Here is a 21270-nt window from a genome sequence, read left to right as displayed (position 1 = left end):
TAAGAAATCCAAAGAGGATGGTCTCTGAAGAGGATTTCTGCTTTTACAAGAAAAGTGAAAATAGTGTTTCATTTGCTTTGCAGCAAGCCTTTCTAGAGGCGTACACCCCGAGAAGTGAGTGGCCCCACCAAGCTCCTTCAACTGGAACTACACCCAGCATCTCAATATCAAGTCACTGTTAATTCTGAACCGTGTGTGTGTGCATTTGTGCTTTGTCTTAATTTACTTTGTGCACCCACTAGCAAGGTGTGTCCTAAGCCTGGGAGGTTATTTTTTGGGTCTGGGAATGATCAAAACTTTTTCCATATAAATTAATGGTAATTGCTTCATTGCTTTATGCTATTTCTGCTTTTACAAAAGGTTTCAAAGGAACACTTTACTTTCAAATAGTGGAGAAAAACCTGTATACGATAAATAGCCAAAGTAGAAACCACATTAGGCTGGAAAGGCCTGGGAAATCTTTACATAACAGAATTTCAGTTAGATCTTATACGAAACTGAAGGAAGGCATTTAAATCAAGGAACACAGCATAAGCAAAAAATGGGGAGACGTGTGACAAAATGCAAGTTGTAACCGAAAGTTAATCAGTTAAAAGCACTAAGTTTCTGCTGGGCAATTGCAGAAGATGAGTCTGGAAAACAAGGTAGACAAAAACAAGATTATGAAAGACCAGGAAGAGTACGCCAAAGAAAAATAAATCCAAGTTTACAAAAGTAGTAAAGGGAGCAGTTAGATTAAAACATACATACAACACACTTATTCCCAATTTTAAAAAGAGAACACAGCGGACTTCAGTTCTGAGAAAATCCTATAGCATAGCAAGAGCAAGTAGAATATCTAAGTTTGAATTCATAAATTACTTTCTAAGCCTCAGTTTGTTCATCAATACAATGGGGTCAACAATAATATCCATGTATCGCTAAGTTGTATGTATGTATGTATGTGGAGTTACTGCTGGTAAAGTGTTTAGCAAAGTGCCTGGCATCCTAACATCCGATATGATTATCATGATTAAACTACTTGTTTGGTATAATTTTTAAAGTATCTTCATTAACTCGATAGGCTAACATGTACAGAAGGAAAAAAGTTGTGAAAAGTATACAGGAAAACTAATTCTGCCCAAGACCCCAACCTAGGGAACAACCACCACTAGCAGTTTCTATGTAACAAGAAGTTGTGTCTTGCTTTTGGATGTGTTTCGCTTAACCTGATTATCTCAGTCAGCATAACTACAACTACCTGTTTTTCCCCAGGCACACAGTACTCCATTTAATTGGCCAAATCAAGCTCTTACTAAATTCTTTCTATGGACAAATTTTTCAATTATTCCTTTTATAACTTTTTAAAGATTTTTATTTTTCCATGTTCTCTTGTTTATGATTTCACTTTTATGTTGAATCGTGATCTGTCTAGAGTGATCCATCTTTCCCCTTCCATTTGGCTAGACATTAATCCCAACAGCATTTTCCTCAGTGGTCTGAAATCACATCTTTATCTTGCATGAAGTCTCTGGTATGTATTCTGGTCTGTTTCTAGAATACTATCTATTTAACTGAGCCGTATTTCTAGTAAGAGTCACTCTAAATTGTCGCAATTGTTACCATGTAGAGTACATTCTACTACCTGGTAGGACTAGTGTTTTTTCCTGCAGCTCTTTTACAGAACAGTTTGTGCTGTTTTGCATACGGCTTTAAAATTTCCTTTTACATATCACAGACCACAGTGAGGTGAGGTTGGACTGCCATTCTTCAACCTTGACTCTGCCTCATTGCTTCTCCTTCCCCATCTGCAGAGGAAACCACTTATCAGTTAGTGTGCTGTTCCTTTGTTACTACACGTTACTATATATACCCAAAGAAAATATATGATGTCGTTTTGTGGCTTTTGTTTGGTTTACGGTTACTGCCCATATTATTTTGTAATCTCTTTTTCTCACTTGATAACAAAGCCTTGAAACCACATTCACTCAATATGCATATATACTACATACTTTAACTGGCCTGTACTATTGGATATTAGGGCTTCTCAAACTTTAGGAAGCCTAAAAATTCACCAGGAGAGCTTGTTAAAATACAGATTTCTGTGATCTGCCCCCAGAGAATTCTGACTTAGGTCAGGGGTTTAATTTCAAACATACTCCCAGTGACGCTGATGCTGCCTACTTACTACCACCTTCAAGCAGCATTGCTCTCCAATATGAATAAATTGCAGGTCAAGTCATTCCCTTATTAATGGATATTTAGGTTGGTTCCAATTTGTCTTTAATTACAAATTAACGCAGTCTTTGTGCACACAGGCAGTTTCTCTAAGGTAGATATATACAAATAGGATTTGCATTGCAATCGGTAGTTTTTAAAGAACAAAACTGGCCTAAAGACACAAATGACTAATAACGAAATGTCAGGCCAGGGGTGATGAATAAACTTTCTGATGTCCCTCGAATTGGTACCAGTGTATCTCCTGATAATTAGCCCACTAAGTTTTGTGCTTTACAGGACACTAAATGTTTTAGAGCAGATAGATGAAAGGACTAAGGCACATTTAAGCAGCCAGTTTTCTGAGCTTCCCTCATCCTTCTGTTACCCTTCTCGAAGGTGGTGATAATTTGGGGAAATGGTGTACAAAGCCCAACCAAGTAAGTAACTCTAGTATCTGCTCTGTGGATCACTGATCATCTACTGATTTATGCAACCTCTGTAGGTCTGAAAAGGTAATCCTGAATCTTTTTTTAAATTTTTTTTTTTTTTAACGTTTATTTATTTTTGACACAGAGAGAGACAGAGCATGAACGGGGGAGGGTCAGAGAGAGGGAGACACAGAATCTGAAACAGGCTCCAGACTCTGAGCTGTCAGCACAGAGCCCGACGCGGGGCTCGAACTCACGGACCGCGAGATCATGACCTGAGCCGAAGTCGGCTGTTTAACCGACCGAGCCACCCAGGCGCCCCGGTAATCCTGAATCTTAAGAATCGGTAAGTGAAACTGTACCTCCAGGAAGAAAATCTTAAAAAAAAGAGATTGTACCGATCAATTCTGAAATTCTCACTATAAATAGCTTTTCGAAGAGCTGAAAACATGTAAGAAAATAGGCTATCCTGTACTGATGAACATATATTTAATTACATTTACAATGTTTAAATGGTCTGGGAAACAATGTGTTAAATTTGTTAACTTCCCTCCTTCACACAGAATGGACCAACAACCTCTTGATAGAACAGCTTAACCTGAGTTTGGTTGTCTCTCACTAGGTAGGAGTGTTGAATGCATTTCTAAATGTACGTGGGAGAAGCATCAAGTTAGGTGACAGTGTCTCAGAAGGCCTAAACTAAGGCAAAGTGCAGCAGGCAGGCATAGAGGAAATATTTAATTCCTTGAAAAGAGGCCCAAAGTGAGCAATAAACCAGATGACTCAAACCCCTCCAAACATGGTTGACTTGGATCAGACACAGAAACTGAACACATAGGTAAAAGACTAAAATAATCGTAACTAATTTTTTTCTGATCATTGTTGTATTTATCACAAACATGCTTCCCTTTCAGTACGTGTTTCCAACTCCTGTACAGATCTCCATTCTGTCTGGTTTTGATTCCAAGGACTCTAACTATTGCCACTGAGGTCCCAAGTTATATTGAAGTCACAAAACACAAACAGCTCCAGTGCCAATGCACACTGGACTTAATACAACCCATGCTGTCAGATAAAGCAGAAATTCCCCATACAAGCTCCAGCCAAGCAAAATAAAGCACTTGCTTTGGTTCTTTAATTTACCATTGGGGGAAAAAACTTTTGTCATAAATTACTCAGTAATCTTGTCAACTTCTCACAAGAAATTATTTCTTGCTCCACAAATATCCCAGTGCTTTTTCTTTGGTTTTAAAGATCTACACAGGCAAAACTTAAATGTTTACAAAAGTTCACAAAAATATAGATAAAACAGTGGAAAACTGAAACAATCCATATGTTCAACAAAAGTTGGTAGGTGAAGTACCCACAACAGCTGATACGTATTGCTGTGTACCGTGTGCTATTTTACACCTTTTATAATCATTATTCCATTTAATCCTTATAACAACTCTAGGAGATAGGTTGTCATCCACAAATTTTCAGATGAGGAAAATACCCAAAGATGTTACTTTTCTAAGGTTGAGCGTGAACAAATGTCAGATCCAAACACAATGCTATGCAGCAAACGGAAATATTTAATGGAATGAAAGATGTTTACAATAGAAATGACAACAATCAGAAAATAATATAAATAATGACTGGGGCAGTGTCAAGTTATTTATAATATGTCAAACTATAATAAAATATGAAGTTATTTTTATAATTCTTTTTGGGCATTTGTATTTCCTAATTTTTCTACACAAAATGAAGAATAACTTTGACCCTCTTTCCCTTCCCCCTGGGAAAAAAAATAATGGGAGTATACAAAACTGGATCATGAAAATTTAAACAGGCACAAAAATTAGTTTTAGTGAGAGTTCAATGTTCAGAAAAGTTTAACAGAGTAGAAACAAAGTTAGTTTGATCAAAACAATAATCAAAACAAACACATGCATGAAGTTCTTTTTTTTTTTTAATGTTTATTCATATTCATTCTTGAGAGAGAGACAGAGATCAGGCAGGGAGGGGCAGAGAGAGAGGGACACACAGAATCTCTAGACTCTGAGCTGTTCAGCACAGAGCCTGATGTGGGGCTTGAACTCACAAACTATGAGACTGTGACCTGAGCCGAAGTCGGACGCTTAACTGACTGAGCCACCCAGGCACCCCTACATGCATGAAGTTCCTAATATGAACGTGTTTTGGGATACAATTTCCTAGAATACAGTTCTTACCTGTCAGTTGATGTTGGACTAGTAGCCACTGGTGTTTCTGCTGGCTTTTCTGCAGGTTTCTCTTGTTTCGTTGCACTAGCAGGCGCAGGTTCAGAAGATGCTGTCGTTGATGCTGGAGTGATGGATGCAGGGGTAGGAGTGGGAGCCAAAGCGGGAGGAGAGGTCGGGACCTGGACCACAGCTGGAGCTGTGGTGGAGCTAACTGTGGTCGTGGTGGCAGGATTTGACTGCTGGGTTGTAGCTGGTGCTGGTGTAGTCACTGCTTTGGGCTAAACACATTAAAAAAGTAAAATAATGAATCATGATAAAATACCACATTATTACCTGATCTCTAAGTAGACTATCATTATAGGAGGCTACAAACATAACACTAATATAAACTTGTAACTTGAAAATAATTTCGTAAAGTAACTTAATAAGTGATCAGTATTAGCAATCTGAATCACTATGTTACTCTTTCAAAGCTGATATATTAACTAACAACCTTAATTAGCTTTTAGCTAACAGTTTGTCTTTGTTATGTTATCAAGTCACTACAAAAAAGAGCCAATAGAAACCACTATTCAGAGATATACAAAATGTGTACTAAAAAAAAAAGGACCATTTAATTACCCCCTACCAAACTTTACAGTTTAAGTTCCAAGGTTATAACTTCAAGGTATTTATTGTCATTTAAAAGCATCACCAAAAAAAATAATAATAATAATAATAAAATAATAATAATAATAATAAAAGCATCACCAAAATAACTCTCTTGTTTGATCTGAGCTAGTTCAGCATGCACTGGAAAGACTTGCTGTGCACGGTAGGACAGGGGACTGAAAAAAAATAATACTAGGAGCATTCACTCCCTCTTTTCTTTGTTCTAAGAGTCTTGTGTTTAGCCCTATAACTTTTCAAACTGCCAATATAATACTCTGCAAATTATTAATGTTCTAAACTCTGATTTAGATTAAAATGTAATTTAAATGTATTATGCTAATTTAATATTTCCCTTAAGATTATTTATGATTATAATAATCTAACATTTCATGCCCTCGCGAAGTCTCTGTTGCCACAGTGCTATTTAAGCCTCATTCTAAATGGTAGCAAACCCATCTGCTTTTTGAAGTTTTGCTGCTTACTTCTGATCTAAACAGTTTTCCTGGCTCTTTATAATAAGGTCATTTCTCTTTGCCTCTATAATGCCTAATACTTCCCCTTCTAATAGATGACTTCTATTAATAACTTGAAAATAAAATAACCACAAATTATCAGTAGAGTCCTGTGTAAAATAAGAAAAAGCTTGGCTCTAAGTAGCTATTCTTCAAACACATCCATCTATTCTGAGACCTATCCTGCTTAATTCTTAGTTACGTTCTAAACAGTCAAGGTTATTACAATACTAAAGGAAATAAGACCCCAAACATATACATATCCAAATATGTGGCTACCACATTTTGCATACTATTCATGATAAAACTAGATAAGACAATGGAATATTATTCAGCCCTAAAAGGACAGAAATTCTGGCACATGCTATAACATGGATGAACCTAGAAGACACTACGCTAAGGGAAATAAGCCAGTCACACAAGGAAAATACTTTATGATTCCATTTATATGAGATGTATAGAGTAGTTAAATTCATGGAAAGTAGAATGGTGGTTACCAAGGCCTGGGGGGGTGGGGGCAGAATGGGGAGTTACTATTTAGTGGGTACAGAGTACTGGAGATGGTTGCACAATGTGAATGCACTTAATACCACTGAACTGTACAATTAAAAATGGTTAAACTGGTAAATTTTGTGTTATGTATATTTTAACACAATTAAAAAATACTCAATTGAGACAAAGTTTCCTCATGATTCTGTTGCTTGTATGTAAAGTTTAACATTTAATGGCTAAGTGAAATAAGTCAGAGAAAGACACCGTATGTTTTCACTCATATGTGGATCTTGAGAAACTTAACGGAAGACCATGGAGGAGGGGAAAGGGAAAAAGTCAGGAGACAGGGAGGCAAACCATAAGAGACTCTTGGATACTAAGAACAAACAGGATTGATGGGGGGTGGGGGAGACGGGAAAGTGGGTGATGGGCATTGAGGAGGGCACTTGTTGGGATGAGCACTGGGTGTTGTATGGAAACCAATTTGACAATAAATTATGTTAAAAAAACCCAAACATTTAATGAGTAAGTGCTTTAACATAGCAAAATCACAATGGTTCTCTTAATGGATTATACAAACTTTTAAGTCCAACACATGTAAACCGTTTAGCTGCTTTTACTCAGGACAAAAATATGCAGTAATTAAAACTGACTTGCTAACCAGAAGAGACTTTTTTTCTTTGACTCTTTTTTTTTAATTATTTTTTTAATGTTTATTTTTGAGAGAGAAGAAGGAGGGAGGGAGGGAGACACAGATTCCAAAGCAGGCTCCAGGCTCTGAGCTGTCAGCACAGAGCCCAATGCAGGGCTCGAACCCACGAACTATGAGATCATGACCTGAGCCGAAGTTGGACACTTAACCGACTGAGCCACCCAGGAACTCCTCTTTGACTCTTAAATATAGAAAAAATCTGAGGGTTGCTGGTAGGGTGCTGGGTGTGGGGAAGGGCTAAATGGGTGACGGACACTAAGGAGGGCATTTGTTGGGATGAGCACTGGGTGTTGTATGTATGTGATGAATCACTAAATTCTACTCCTGAAATCATTATTACACTATGTTAACTAACTTGGATTTAAATAAAATTTAAAAGTTAAAATAAATAAAATTTACTTGCTCATCTCTCTGTATTTCTACTGCATATATTACCTTAAACTTAAAAAAAAATCCTCACATTTATTTTAATAAATGGTTTATAGTCCTTAATAAACTTGGTTTCCAATTACTTATTTAAACCTATTTTCAGGGTTACAAGTATCACTGTTCTCAGATTATGATAATTCAATCCTAAAAATTCATGTCACGAGTACACCACTTCTCTGTTTTAACTCTCTACTGCATGCTTATGCATCTTTAAATAAAAATATTACAGAATCCTGACAGAACCCATATCCATTCTGTTTTAGAGAAAAACTTTGATAAACTGTCCCAAGTATATTTCAGTCCAATAAATCACAAAAAATTCCCTTTAAAAAACTTCCTCACAACAATCATTCCTTCATTTCTTTAACTGCCTTTTTCTTTTTTAGTTTCTAAAAATCTACCCCATCAACTAAGAAATATCATTGAATTTAGGAGTCTACATGTCTTTTCTGCTTGAGCCTATCAGATCTAGCACATAATTTAACAAGTCTCTTTAAGGCACCCTTATTAAAACCACAAAATAAGAAATATTTATTCTAAGAATCACATTTTTAAATCTTCAAATAATTAGCAATTTTACTATTCCAGCAAAATCTAACAATTTTTACATGATATTTTATCAACTGTTTTAATTTATTTAAAAATGTTTAAGCTATAAATGTATAAAATTATTAACTTTATGGTTCACACAAACTTAAAATTTTTAAAAAAACAGCCAAGTGCCTGCCACTATGGATGTGCATAAACTGTATTCACCAAAGTATAAAGGCTGGACTTGGGATCTTTATTTTTTTTAAAAAACCTCGCAAGCATAAAAATATACAGAACAAAGCTAAAACTTACTTTTGTCACCATAACCACCACAAAGTTTTTTTCATCAATTTTATATTCTTTTAGAGCAGTATCATCATTGAGGATTTTGCCTAGTACATTAAGAAAAAAAGAATACATTATTTGAAGCCCATAACCTTTGTCTTACACATAACTGAAGTTAAAACAATTACTAATGTCAATTCTATCAATTAATACTTTCCCCAAAGAAAAACATTAAGTGATCAGTCAAGATAAAGAAAAATATAATTGGAAATATAATCAGGTAAAAAGGCACTAACATTTGATTAAAAGATACCAAACACAAACACTGCGTATGTGTCTGACAGAACGAATTTGTCTACACAATCTGAAAGATAGCATTACTTTCAATATTTAATTCATACCTGCATAAATTAATTTTTGACCTGCTACAGGAAAGGCATCTTTCCCTTTTTCAGATTCAATCTTCTCTTTCAGCGCCTTCACCTAAAGGAAAAATAAACATTTTTTTCTAACAGGTCTAAACAACAAATGACTATCCAGAATCTGAGAAATGCAAGGTAAAATTTTTATACATATATTAATCATTAATACTTGCAAAAACTTAAAGATCATGTCTTCACAATATTGTATTAAAAAAGACTCATTCTTAATGCATATCATTAGGTATAGGTATAAACTTTACCACCAGCTGCTACACATACACAGATTGAAAGAAAAAACTTTTACCAGTTGACTTGATAAATCTACTCAAAATAAAAATTGCAACATCAGAAGTCTTGATTCTCATTATAAAGCTTACGGGCTTATTTCCCACAGAGTAAAAAAGAAAAGCTCTCTAACCTAAAAGGTCTAAGAAAGAAAATAGTCACATCTACAATAAAAATAAGTTAAATACGAATGTTAAAAAGCAAATGATTCAGGGGCGCCTGGGTGACTCAGCTGGTTAAGTGTCCAAATCTTGATTTCAGCTCAGGTCGTGATCTCACGGTTTGAGAGTTCAAGCCCTGTGTCAGGCTCTGTGCTCACAGTGGAGAGCCTGCGTGGGATCCTCTCTCTCTCTGCCCCTCCACTAACTGCGCTCTGTCACTCTCTCTCAAAAATAAACAAACAAACAAACAAAAGAAAGGCATATGATTCACTTAAAAACATTTTTTTTAATGTTTATTTCTGAGAGAGACAGAATGTGAGAAGGGGAGGGGCAGAGAGAGAGGGAGACAGAATCTGAAGCAGCCTCCAGGCTCTGAGCTGTCAGCACAGAGCCTGATGCAAATGATTCACTTTAAAAGTGGGATATGTTTCATCATTGTCATCTGAGGGGGCTTCATAAAGATCAATTAGAACATAATTTCTAGAGATGGGGCCTGAATACCTTTATTTTTTTTAAATTTTTTTAAACATTTATTTATTGTTGAGAGAGAGTGAGCAGGGAAGGGGTAGAGAGAGGGGGAGACAGAATCCAAAGCAAGTTCCAAGCTCTGGGATGTCTGCACAGAGCCTGGATGTGGGGCTCGAACTCAGGAACTGGGAGATCATGACCTGAGCTGAAGTCATATGCTTAACCAACTGAGCCACCCAGGTGCCCCTGAACACCTGTACTTTTTAAAAAGCTTTACAGGTGGCTCCAAATTTCAGCCTTGGCCGAGGACTACTATCTGTTGTCTCATCTACAAAGAGGTACTGTAACAGATGATCTTTATGATCTCTGTCTTGTAAAATTACATGACAACAGGCTCATTATGAGGTATTTTGAAAATGAGTCCAATTTCTGAAACTAATCAAAAAGCACGGTGGCAGAGGAGTAAAAAAGGCAAGAAGATATAATGGAATTAGTTTCATTACTTCAAAGGCACAAAAATCAAGAGGAAAAATTCCATTCCTTCTATCTCCCAGGATACTTCTAAAAATTGTCTAAGTTGATAGTTCTGAGCTTTAGGTGAAAGACTGCTTGATAGGGATACACAGAGAGAGCACTACTTTCATTACTTTAAAGATACAAGAATCAGGGGCGCCTGGGTGGTTCCGTGGGTTGAGCGTCTGACTTCGGCTCAGGTCATGATCTCACAGCTCTATGAGTTCAAGCCCCACATCAGGCTCTGTGCTGACGGCCTGGAGCCTGGAGCCTGGAGCCTGGAGCCTGCTTGGGATTCTGTGTCTCCCTCTCTCTCTGCCCCTAACCCATTTGCATTCTGTCTCTGTCTCTCTCAAAAATAAATAAACGTTAAAAAAAAAAACCTTAAAGATACAAGAATCAAGGGGGAAAATTCCATTTCCTTCAATTTCCCAGAATACTTCTGAAAACTGTCTAAGTTGATAGTTCTAAGCTTTAGGTGAAAAACTAATGCCAGCGCAGAGCCTGATGCAGGGCTTTAACCCACAGATCGTGACCAAGAGTCGAATGCTTAACCAACTGAGCCACCCAGATGCCCCATAAGTAACAGCTTTTAAAAAAAGCACTCAGGGGGGTGCCTGGGTGGCTCAGTCGGTTAAGCGTCCGACTTCGACTCAGGTCATGATCTCGCGGTCCGTGGGTTCAAGCCCTGCGTCAGAAAAAAAGCACTCAGAGAATCTGACGTCAACATCAGTAAACTCAGGATATAAATTCCACAAGATAGTAAATTCTATGCTATGTGTGGGTCAGAATAAAAAAGTACAAGGATTCACACGTCTAACAACTCTACAGTTGGCCCTTGTTCTATAATTTATGTTGGCAGTTCTGATTTTACCTATATATTCAGCTAGCATGTCATGATAAGTGCAGGAAACAAAAGATACTATCCAAATTTCTAAGATAAAGTAACTTTTAAAGACCCATTTATTTAAACCCTATACTGCCAAGAGCAACGATTCTCTAGGTGTGATGAAGGAGCCATAAACATTCATAAGACCTTACTTATCAGGAGGTCTACCAGGTCAAAAGATATTATTTGCCTTTTGTACTCTCATTTTCTCACAAGTATATACTTGAGTTTTCCAGAGGCTACAAAACATGTGACTTCACAAAAGACTGAGTGCAGAAGCAGATGAGAATCTAACTATCTTTTTCTATTAAGCCAAACATTAAAAAGTTTTGCAAAACAAGGGCCACCTGGGTGGTTAAACGTCTGATTTCTGCTCAGGTCAGAATCTTATGGTTCAAGAGTTCGAGCCCTGCATCCTGCTCTCTGCTATCAGTGCAGAGCCCACTTCCGATCAAGTCATCCCCTCCCCCTCACCCTCTCAGGCTTGCACACTCTTCTCTCTCAAAAGTAAATAAACATTTTAAGGTGCCTGGGTGACTCAGTTAAGGGTCAGACTTCAGCTCAGGTCATGGTCTCACGGTTCGTGGGGTTCAAGCCCTGTATCAGGCTCTCTGCCGTCAGCACAGAGCCTACTTTGGATCCTCTGTCTCCATCTCTCTCTACCCCTCCCTTGCTTGTGCGCGCTCTCTCTCTCTCAAAATAAATAAACTTAAAAAGAATTTTTTTAAATAAATAAACACTAAAAACAAGTTTTGCAAAGCAAGTAAGATAATGCCAGTCTTATTGTTTTTTGTTGTTTTGGAAAATAATTTTTCACACAAAATGTATTAGTTATAACATTTAATAGGTTTATTATATTTAAATGAATATAATAATTTAAATTTAAATTTATTATATTTAAATGAACATTTAGAAAATTCCTCTGCTTAATTTCTAATACAGTAAATACAAGTACATTGATAAAAGTTATTTTGGGGTCCTCAACAAATTTTAAATGTAAAGGGTCTTGAAAACAAAAAGAGAGGACTGCCTAAGAACTGCTACTTTACATGCTAAATGACTTGCCCGAAGTCAGCTGAGCGACAGCACAGAGCTCAGAGCACTCTGTGGTGAATAATTTCCTTCCATACTTCTTTGTTCAGAGGAGAAGAGATGCAATATTTGCAACTGTGGTTGGTTAAAAAAAAACCTCACAAATGAATGATAGACCACATGTGTTACTATGAGTGATTCTAGTTCTCAGAACAGTACATAGTGGTGGAGCACACAGTAACTGCTCAATTAACACTTGCTGAATGAGTAAATTAATATAGCATAAATATATGTAAGGAAAGGAAAATAAAGAAATATATGAAGCAAAAAATAACGAAAGAAATAAGCAGGAATCTCATTCCTGACAAGAATGTGTAGCCAATTTAGACTTAATTGATATGTATACATAGTTTCTAACCAATGGAAATTATACTTTTATTTCCAGCACCCATAGAATATACACTTTAAAAGTTTAGCCATAAAGACTATTCCACTGTATTTTCATAAGCCCAAACAAATAACGGACCCACTCTCTAGCTTTGTATGTCAAAAGAGTGAGGAAGGGACAAAACCCAAAAACCCTTGTAAGTTTAAAAAAAAAAAAAAAAAAAAAAAAGCAGGACAAACAACAAGAACAAACACCTCCAATCATTTTGCTCCAAAAAAACCCAAAAACGGGTGATTAAAAAATATTAAGTACATAACAATGAGAACTCTACAGACATTGATACCTATATGATTTGACTAAAAAAGTAATCATAGACTAACATTAAAACTGTTTATTAAAGAAAAATTAATAAACTAAGCATGCATTTCAGACAGAAATAGGACAAATACCAAAAGGAAAAATGCAAAAAAATTGAGAGAGAAATGGTAGAAAATACTTCTTGTGCCAAGAGAAATAAGGGACAAATAAAAGGGCAACAATTCATAAGTATAGTCAATAAAAAGTTCAACCTTATTAGTAACCAAAATCACAAATTTTAGTGTCAGATGTCATTAGTTCAATACACCATCATACTGGAAAAGACAGTGTTGAACAATTCTTGGTGTTATGTGTGAAGAGACAACACTCTCAGAATGGGAGTGTCAAACAATAAAATATTTGAAGGCAATATGTCAAAGTGCAACATTTTTGGGGCGGTGGCCATTCAATCTAGCAATACCACTTCAGAACGTAAAATCAACTTTATATATTTATATATAAACATATATGTGAATATATATAAAAATATATGTGAATACACACACACACACACACACACCTACTAGAACTAGACTTTAGTTCCGGGTGCACCGACCTGTCCAAAATTCTGGCGTTGTTCCTTAACCTCAACACAATCTTTACTTTCCAATCTACTTAAGTCACCTACCCACACAACACAGGCTGAATCCTGTTATCCCCAAACTTCTCCATCTTTGAAATTGTAAACATCAATCACCTATCCCTACCAGCTCTCAGTAACTATTCACTACACCTGGTCTTGCATTTGGTCCCCAGAGTGCCTACTTTCACTCTGATCTTTATTGCCAGTTCTATTTGGCAAAGACAATAATTCCAATGCTTCTATCACTTTCTTCCCATTATCAGACTTTCTTGTCTTTCTGCTGCTTCCCCCAGGCAAAATTCCACATTTGGACCCACACAACTGAATTTATTTCCATCTGTACTCAACAAAAAATTCACTTTGACCACTCTGGGCTGCCTCCTACCTCACTCAGCTAACAAATCTTACCTTAACTATCCAACCCCTACCTATCCATTTACATCCAATCTTCTACATGCTGGAGAAAATTAAAGATACCCTAAATCCTCACTTCTTTTGGTTCTCCTCCATTCTCCAAGAGGATATTTCAAACCTGCACTCTTCTCTAAATTTGATTGCCAAAACTTCCTCCCCCACTACAGATGACCATCTTCTACTTCATTCAAAATATATCAAGGGCGCCCAGGTGGCTCGGTCAGTTAAACTTCTGACTCTTGATTTTGGATCAGGTCATGATCTCACAGTTCATGAGATCAAACCCCACTTTGGGCTCCATGCAGGAGTATGCTGGGGACTCTCTCTCTGCCCCTCATCCCCAAATTAAAAACAAAGACAAAAATCAGCAGATATCAGAGGGACCCATCCTCCACCTTCTGCCACCAAAGCGACATACTTTCTTTTTTTGCATCCAGATCCACCTAATCTCCTTCCTTCCTATTAAAAATTTTTTTGAACATTTATTCATTTTTCAGAGAGAGAGACAGAATGTGAATGGAGGAGGGGTAGATAGAGAGGGAGACACAGACTCTGAAGGAGGTTCCAGCACTAAGCTGTCAACACAGAGCCCGACGCAGGGCTCGAACTCACGGACCGCGAGATCATGACCTGAGCCGAAGTCGGCTGCTTAACAGACTGAGCCACCCAGGTGCCCCTCCTTTCTTCCTATTAAATGAAAGAGGCATCCCTCTCTTTCAAATCTAATCCTTTTCACTTGTTCCTTGGTTCTCCCTCCAGTGTTCTTCAATACCTTGCTAGTTGTTTCCCACCCTCCCCCAGCTGTATTTTCACCCTCTCCTTCAAGGCCAGTTCATTTCCATTCACACTTAAACAGACCCAATTTTCTATCATCTTTAAAACAAAACAAAAACTTCACAACCCCCCATATTTCTTGCTAGGTATATTCTCCTCCCCTTAGTCTCAGGCATTTTTCAAAAAAAAAAAAAAAAAAAAAATTAACTACACACATTGTAATACTAGTAACCCCACACCGATTACTCAAGAATGCAATGTAGTGCTGACAGAAGCATGGACTTTATTCCCAATTCTGCTACTTGTTTTTCTCCCTATGCTCAGGATTCCATTAAGACTGTTCTTACCAGTATCTCTAAATTCAGCAAAACCATAACTAGATACTTCTTAGTCCTTCACTACCTTACCTGACCTGTCTCTTAAACAGTACTGACCTGTCTCTCCACACTGTCTTCCTTTGGCTTCCATAAGGCCATACTCCTCAGGATTTCCTCCAATCTCTCTGTTCACTAATTTGTGAAATCCTCTCCTTATCTTTAGTCATACAGACCCAACTCTCTACTGGATACTTTTACTAGATATCCTAGTATAGGCATTTCAACCATAATGTGTTTACTGCAGATGGCTTCTAGACATCTAGTTTGTCTAAACCTTCCCTAACCCAATCAAATGGAACACACTTTAAAACAGCTTATAAAGAAAGGCCTTCTTTCTGGATATTACCAAAAACAAACAAACAAACAAACAAAAAGAGGAGGCAGCACCTCTCTACATGGTTTCTCTTGGGAAGGTTATGGCAAGCAACAGATGCAGTTGTGACTCCTCTACTAACTGTGCTGAGTTCCATGCCAATGCTCTTGTTTCAATAAGCAATAAACGAGATGGATCTATAATGGAGCGCTACAGTTCCAATAAATAACCAAGGCCACCCTATCCAAGGCTAATAATAAACAAGAAGGAGGGACTAAACTTTCATTTTGCTGTTTATTTCCCCCTAAATAAAGAATGGAAATTTATTGGGGCGGCTGGGTGGCTCAGTCAGTTAAGCAGCCAACTTCGGCTCAGGTCATGATCTCGCCGTCTATGAGTTCGAGCCCTGCCTGGCCGTGCTGACAGCTCAGAGCCTGGAGCCTGCTTCGGATTCTGTGTCTCCCTCTCTCTCTGCCCCTCCCCTGCTCGTGCTCTGTCTCTCTCAAAAGTAAATAAACATTAAAAAAAAAAAAAAAAAAATGAATGGAAGTTTATCATCAACTCAACTATCAACAAAGCATGGTTGACAATCAAGAAATCAAACTTTTTTCCTAGCCACATACTTCTTTTTCTCTTATATAATTGTGTGCATTTTAAAGGAAAAACATACTCTGTATCTAACATTAAACATGGTTGACAATCACAATAGTCTATTAAAAAGTGCCAACATAAAATCTGATCAATTATCCTGTTTCATCCCATTCCCATGAGATGCTTGTCTCTTCTTCCACCTTCCTCACATCAAATCATTCATCCAGTGGTTCCAACTTACCATCTAATTATTTCCCAGTGTGAACATTACTTTGCATCCCATGGTACTACCTTAGTTCAGGCCAACAACCATTAAAAGTAGTCATTTTCATTCAACAAACTTAAGTTGTAGGTTTCAAACATAAAAATGTTTTATAAATTATATCCCCATGATAGTAAATGTCGTTTTGCATGTCAGTCTTTTTTTTTTTTTTTGGCATGTCAGTCTTCTTATACGGCACTTTTGCACAAGATTTCTAGGACTATAGCTTGTTGATTGGGTTAGCAACTGAATATTTATGATAATCCAGTTTCCTCAATATTACAATATATTTTCCTTATTACTGTTATAATTACATATACCGTAAAAAGATTTATGCAAGCTTTAATGGGTAGCCCTGAAGTACAGAGGCTGAATGAATAACAGCTCATGGATGCTATGTACTTAGCACATGCCAGGCAGTATATTAAGAGCTTCCCAATATTTAACTCAATTTAATCTGTGCCTCATCTCCTATTTGAATCCTGGCTAGTGCTACTGTGGAAGCTGATATTTGAGAACAACAACAAATGTTGATATTTGTGAGCGCTAATGCAGGCAAATTTGAGTTCCTTTGATCCAGCAGCTCTGCATCTGGAAATCAAAGCTGAAGAGATGTTTACAAAAACACTTTAAAGATACACGAACAAGTTATGTGTTCTACACTACTGTTCCTAACACTGAAAACAACCCTAAACATTCATCAATGGTAAAATATATTACTGCAGATGCATTCATTTAAATACAATGCAATACAAGAACAATACTATTCGTGCAAGGTACTCACTGAATACATGCATATATGAATGAATGACGTATTTATAATTGTCTATAAAGGGCAAAAGCTAGTTGCTAAGCAAGTGATTTTTAAGAACATAGTGAAATTATGTTTATATATTACACATAGGTAAAAAAAAAAAAACAACTGTCTAGCAGCAAACAGAGTCTATAGTGGTTATTTGGACCAGGGGCATAAAGGCTCCTACTTTTTTATATACTTTAGTAACTATAACAAGCCTAGATTATGTTAGTAATTTAAGGGAAACAACCACTGCTTACTAATATCACAGAAGAATATACTGCAATTTTGAGGAGTCTGCACTAAAAAAGAAAATTCTAGAGTGCCCAGCCAGCTCAGTTGGTAGAGCATGCAACTCGTGATATTGATGTCTTGAGTTTGAACCCCACGCTGGGTGTAGAGATTACTTAAAAAAAAAAAAAAAAGTCTAAGGCAGTACTCTAATACCTACTTAAATTTTGAAAAATAAGAGCAACCAAAATTTGGCAATTAACATTAGCAAAAGAAAAGAGTCCCAAACCTAAATATGTTTACGAAAGGATTTCATAGATTGTGTGCATCTATGTGGGCAATGTTTTTGGTTTTCTTTTTCCTTTTGATTCCTTAAGTGGTATCCTTCCATTTGGGAAACTAGCATAGGCACCAAGGAGTATTTTCTGGATTCCTCTCCCCAAAGTATATTTCTGCGAATTCTAAAGATAGATTTGATGGTAAAAAAGTCAGTTTACTAGTGCAATAGGAAAAATCTTCCCACTGGACCCAAGGAATAAAAGAATGTAGCAAAAGTAAAGAGTTTTTTTTTTTTATTACTGACAGTACAGTATTAATAATGAATGAACATGGGAATGCAATTGGTGCAGCCACTCTAGAAAACAGTATGGAGACTCCTCAAAAAACTAAAACTAGAACTACCCTATGACCCAGCAATTGCACTACTAGGCATTTATCCAAGGGATACAGGTGTGCTGTTTCGAAGGGACACATGCACCCCCATGTTTATAGCAGCACTATCAACAATAGCGAAAGTATGGAAACGGCTCAAATGTCCATTGATGAATGAATGGATAAAGAAGATGTGGTGTGTATATATATATATACACAATGGAGTATTACCGGCAATGAAAAAGAATGAAACCTTGCCGTTTGCAACTACGTGGATGGAACTGGAGGGTATTATGCTAAGTGAAATTAGAGAAAGACAAAAATCCTATGACTTCACTCATATGAGGACTTTAAGAGACAAAACAGATGAACATAAGGGAAGGGAAACAAAAATAATATAAAAACAGGGAGGGGGACAAAACAGAAGAGCCTCATAAATATGGAGAACAAACAGAGGGCTACTGGAGGGGTTGTGGGAGGGGGGATGGGCTAAATGGGTAAGGGCCACTAAGGAATCTACCCCTGAAATCATTGTTGCACTATATGCTAACTAATTTGGATGTAAATTTAAAAAAATAAAAAATAAAATAAAATAATGTATGAACAGACAGTATATAAAGGCAATCAATTCTCAAACAGGGTTATGATCCAAAAGGCTATGATTTTAAATATAATTTGAAGTTCAGAACCTATTCTTCCCATACAAACTATGATATTTAAGCTACTCCAACTATTCATGCCAATTTAATTAATCTATTCTAAAATATATTCCTAACAATATGATTTCAACGAGATTAAAACCGACACACTTTGAAAACTGATTAAGTAGAAAAGTAGAAACTCTTAAGATACCTGTAAACTTTTAAAGTTTCTATATAGGCAGAGAATGAATCTAATACACTACAAAAAAGTCACCTACCTAATTTACCCAAAGTGTGAGGGGGAGAGGAAGGAGTGACAAATAATTTTTATCTACCTGTTTGAAGTATTTAGGATCTGTTCATACGTATTAGTCATTTGCGGCCAGTCTACCTCCTCTCCTAGAAAAGGTTTATGTAATGTATAAAAGGTTTATAAAGTTCATTCAGTATAAAATTAGCTCTTGGAGAAACTAAAGAATTTTTCCAAACTTATAGGGAACAGATGGTGTGGTGTCCTTCAGCAGAATTCACTGTGCTACGGCAAGCTCAAATTTAGCACATTTCTTTCCAAAAGCAACAGAAATTTTATACATTACCTATCAAACCATCTCATAATTTCCAAACTAAAGAAAGCAGAACACTGCTCTTAAAAACTGTTCGAAACTGCCGATCACATCAAGCTGACCCAGTCCGAGGATACCACATTCACACAGACTTTTTGTAAAAAAAGATAGTAAAAACAGTGATCAAAATAATGGAAAACTGATGAAAGCACAATTTGTTGAAAAAAAGTTGCATGCATTTATTTCTAATTTCACAATTCGCTAAAAATTTTCAGATCCATGATCTCTTTTGATTTTCACATCAACTCTACAAGGAAGGCAGGGAAGTTATTACTTCTATTTTACTAATGAGAAAAGAGATTTAAGTGCTCAAGGACAGAGGATAACTACAAAGTGGGGGGAAAAAACTCTTCCCTAGACTAGCAGTGCTGTGATGTATTTGAAAGAGAGCAAAATGTAAAAACAAGTAAACAGACTCAAGAGTTACCATTAAGTTTTTGCTATAAAGAGCAGTAGGGAAACGAGGCAGTAGCCAAAGAGGGATGTGGAGACAAGGGAGAGTTTTATTAAAATTGGGAAAACAAACATTCTACAATGGAAAAATCAATGAGGCAGAAGAGAAAAGTTGAACTGGGAGTGGGCCCTTCACAGGCGAAGTAGAGCAACCAAAATGCTGTGGAAAAGTAGGACTAGCCTCAGCACCACCCACCATAGATAGCTACCCACAACAAAAGGAGACTAGAAGAAGTAGGTAGTTCTGGTAGGATTCCGCAAAAGTTCTTCTGTTCCAATTGTTTCTATATTCTCAATAAAATCTTAAATCTGGGGTCATCAGCTGGCAATAAGGATTGTATATGAAATCTGCCTATGACAGCAGAAGAGTGAATGGACAAACTAGTGGAGAGTACTACCAGGCAGTAAAAGGGCCCAATGAAGGTTAATGTTCATGAATTTTAGGTGAGACAAATCAATGTGGCTATGTGTCTTCTAGCTACACAGGTGTAAGCACAACAGAACTGAATTTAATCACATCTGGGGTTTTCTGAGCAGAAACAACGAAGTGAGAGTGGGACCACGTTGCCAGGCACAGCCACAGTTCTAAGCACTCTGTGTATGATCTCAAAATCATAAAACCTTCCAAACAACCATATGAGGTTAGTACTTCCAGTGGCAGTACCCTCATTTTAAGCTGAGGAAACAGGCACATAACTGGGTAACTTGCCCAAGGTCACAGAGCAAGTGGTACAGCCAGGATTGAAATTCAGGCAGTCTGGTTCCAGAGATATGCTATGCTGACCCTTGCAAGAAAGCGATTATAATCACTGACCCTATTTTAGCTGGGCAAGAGTGGAAGCAATAACATGAAGGGAAGGTCAGCAAAGAGAAGTATGAATCAAATGAATTATAGGTCTCATTAGAACTAGAATCAGAGGAAAGGTAAAGTAGGATACTAAAAACAGATTACTGGGGATGGGGGAAGTTTGTTACTGGTAATAAGATCTAATTACCAGTCATGGGACTGAATAATTCAGGGAGCAGAAGGAAAGATCACCGGATGAGACATTAAGGATTACAAGACCAGGGTACAGGCAAGATACATATATACTGAAACTACCAGAGCCATTGACTGTGTGATGGCAGCAAGTTACTAATCGCATTGGCCTTCATTTCTTCTTTTTAAATCATACACTGTTACATATTTTCCACAATTCTAGTGTGGGGTTTTAAAATATGTCTACCATATGCTGTGGAGCTCAGAACTATGATAACTTTCACACGTTTTTAACACAGAGATAAAAGGAGCTACATCAGGAAAAATGACAATGTCAAAATAACAATATATGTCCATAGCTACTATCTACACTTCCTCATCTCCCATTCATTTCTCAATCTACTCAAACATAAGTTTTGGCTCCAACACTGCATGGAGATTACTTGTCAGGGTCATTAATGAACTACAAGCTGCCAAAACCAAAGGGCATGTCTCTTTTGAATTCTCAAGCATCAGACACATTTGATCCTTTCCTCCTTCTTGCAACATTTTTTCTTGGATTCTTCCTACCTCAAAGATTGCTCCTTGACTGACTCTTCACTATCCAATCTCCACGTGAAATCT

General features: G+C 37.0%; 1 protein-coding gene across 1 annotated transcript in view; it reads right to left on the bottom strand.

Annotated features, from left to right (window-relative positions):
• RAD23B (RAD23 homolog B, nucleotide excision repair protein) overlaps positions 1–21270 on the bottom strand; it is a 47709-nt gene that overhangs the window by 19462 nt on the left and 6977 nt on the right. The window contains exons 2-4 of the mRNA XM_019454279.2: positions 8845–8926; positions 8471–8550; positions 4841–5109 (exon numbers count right to left, since the gene is read on the bottom strand). Coding sequence (XP_019309824.1) covers positions 4841–5109; positions 8471–8550; positions 8845–8926 — 431 coding nt within the window. The remainder of the gene's footprint in view (positions 1–4840; positions 5110–8470; positions 8551–8844; positions 8927–21270) is intronic.

This window comes from Panthera pardus, unplaced genomic scaffold (assembly GCF_024362965.1).
Source record: "Panthera pardus isolate Hobbes unplaced genomic scaffold, ASM2436296v1 HiC_scaffold_20, whole genome shotgun sequence".
Taxonomy (NCBI): domain Eukaryota; kingdom Metazoa; phylum Chordata; class Mammalia; order Carnivora; family Felidae; genus Panthera; species Panthera pardus.
The sequence above is the reverse complement of the archived record's forward strand: the minus strand, read 5'-3'. Positions and strand labels throughout refer to the sequence as shown.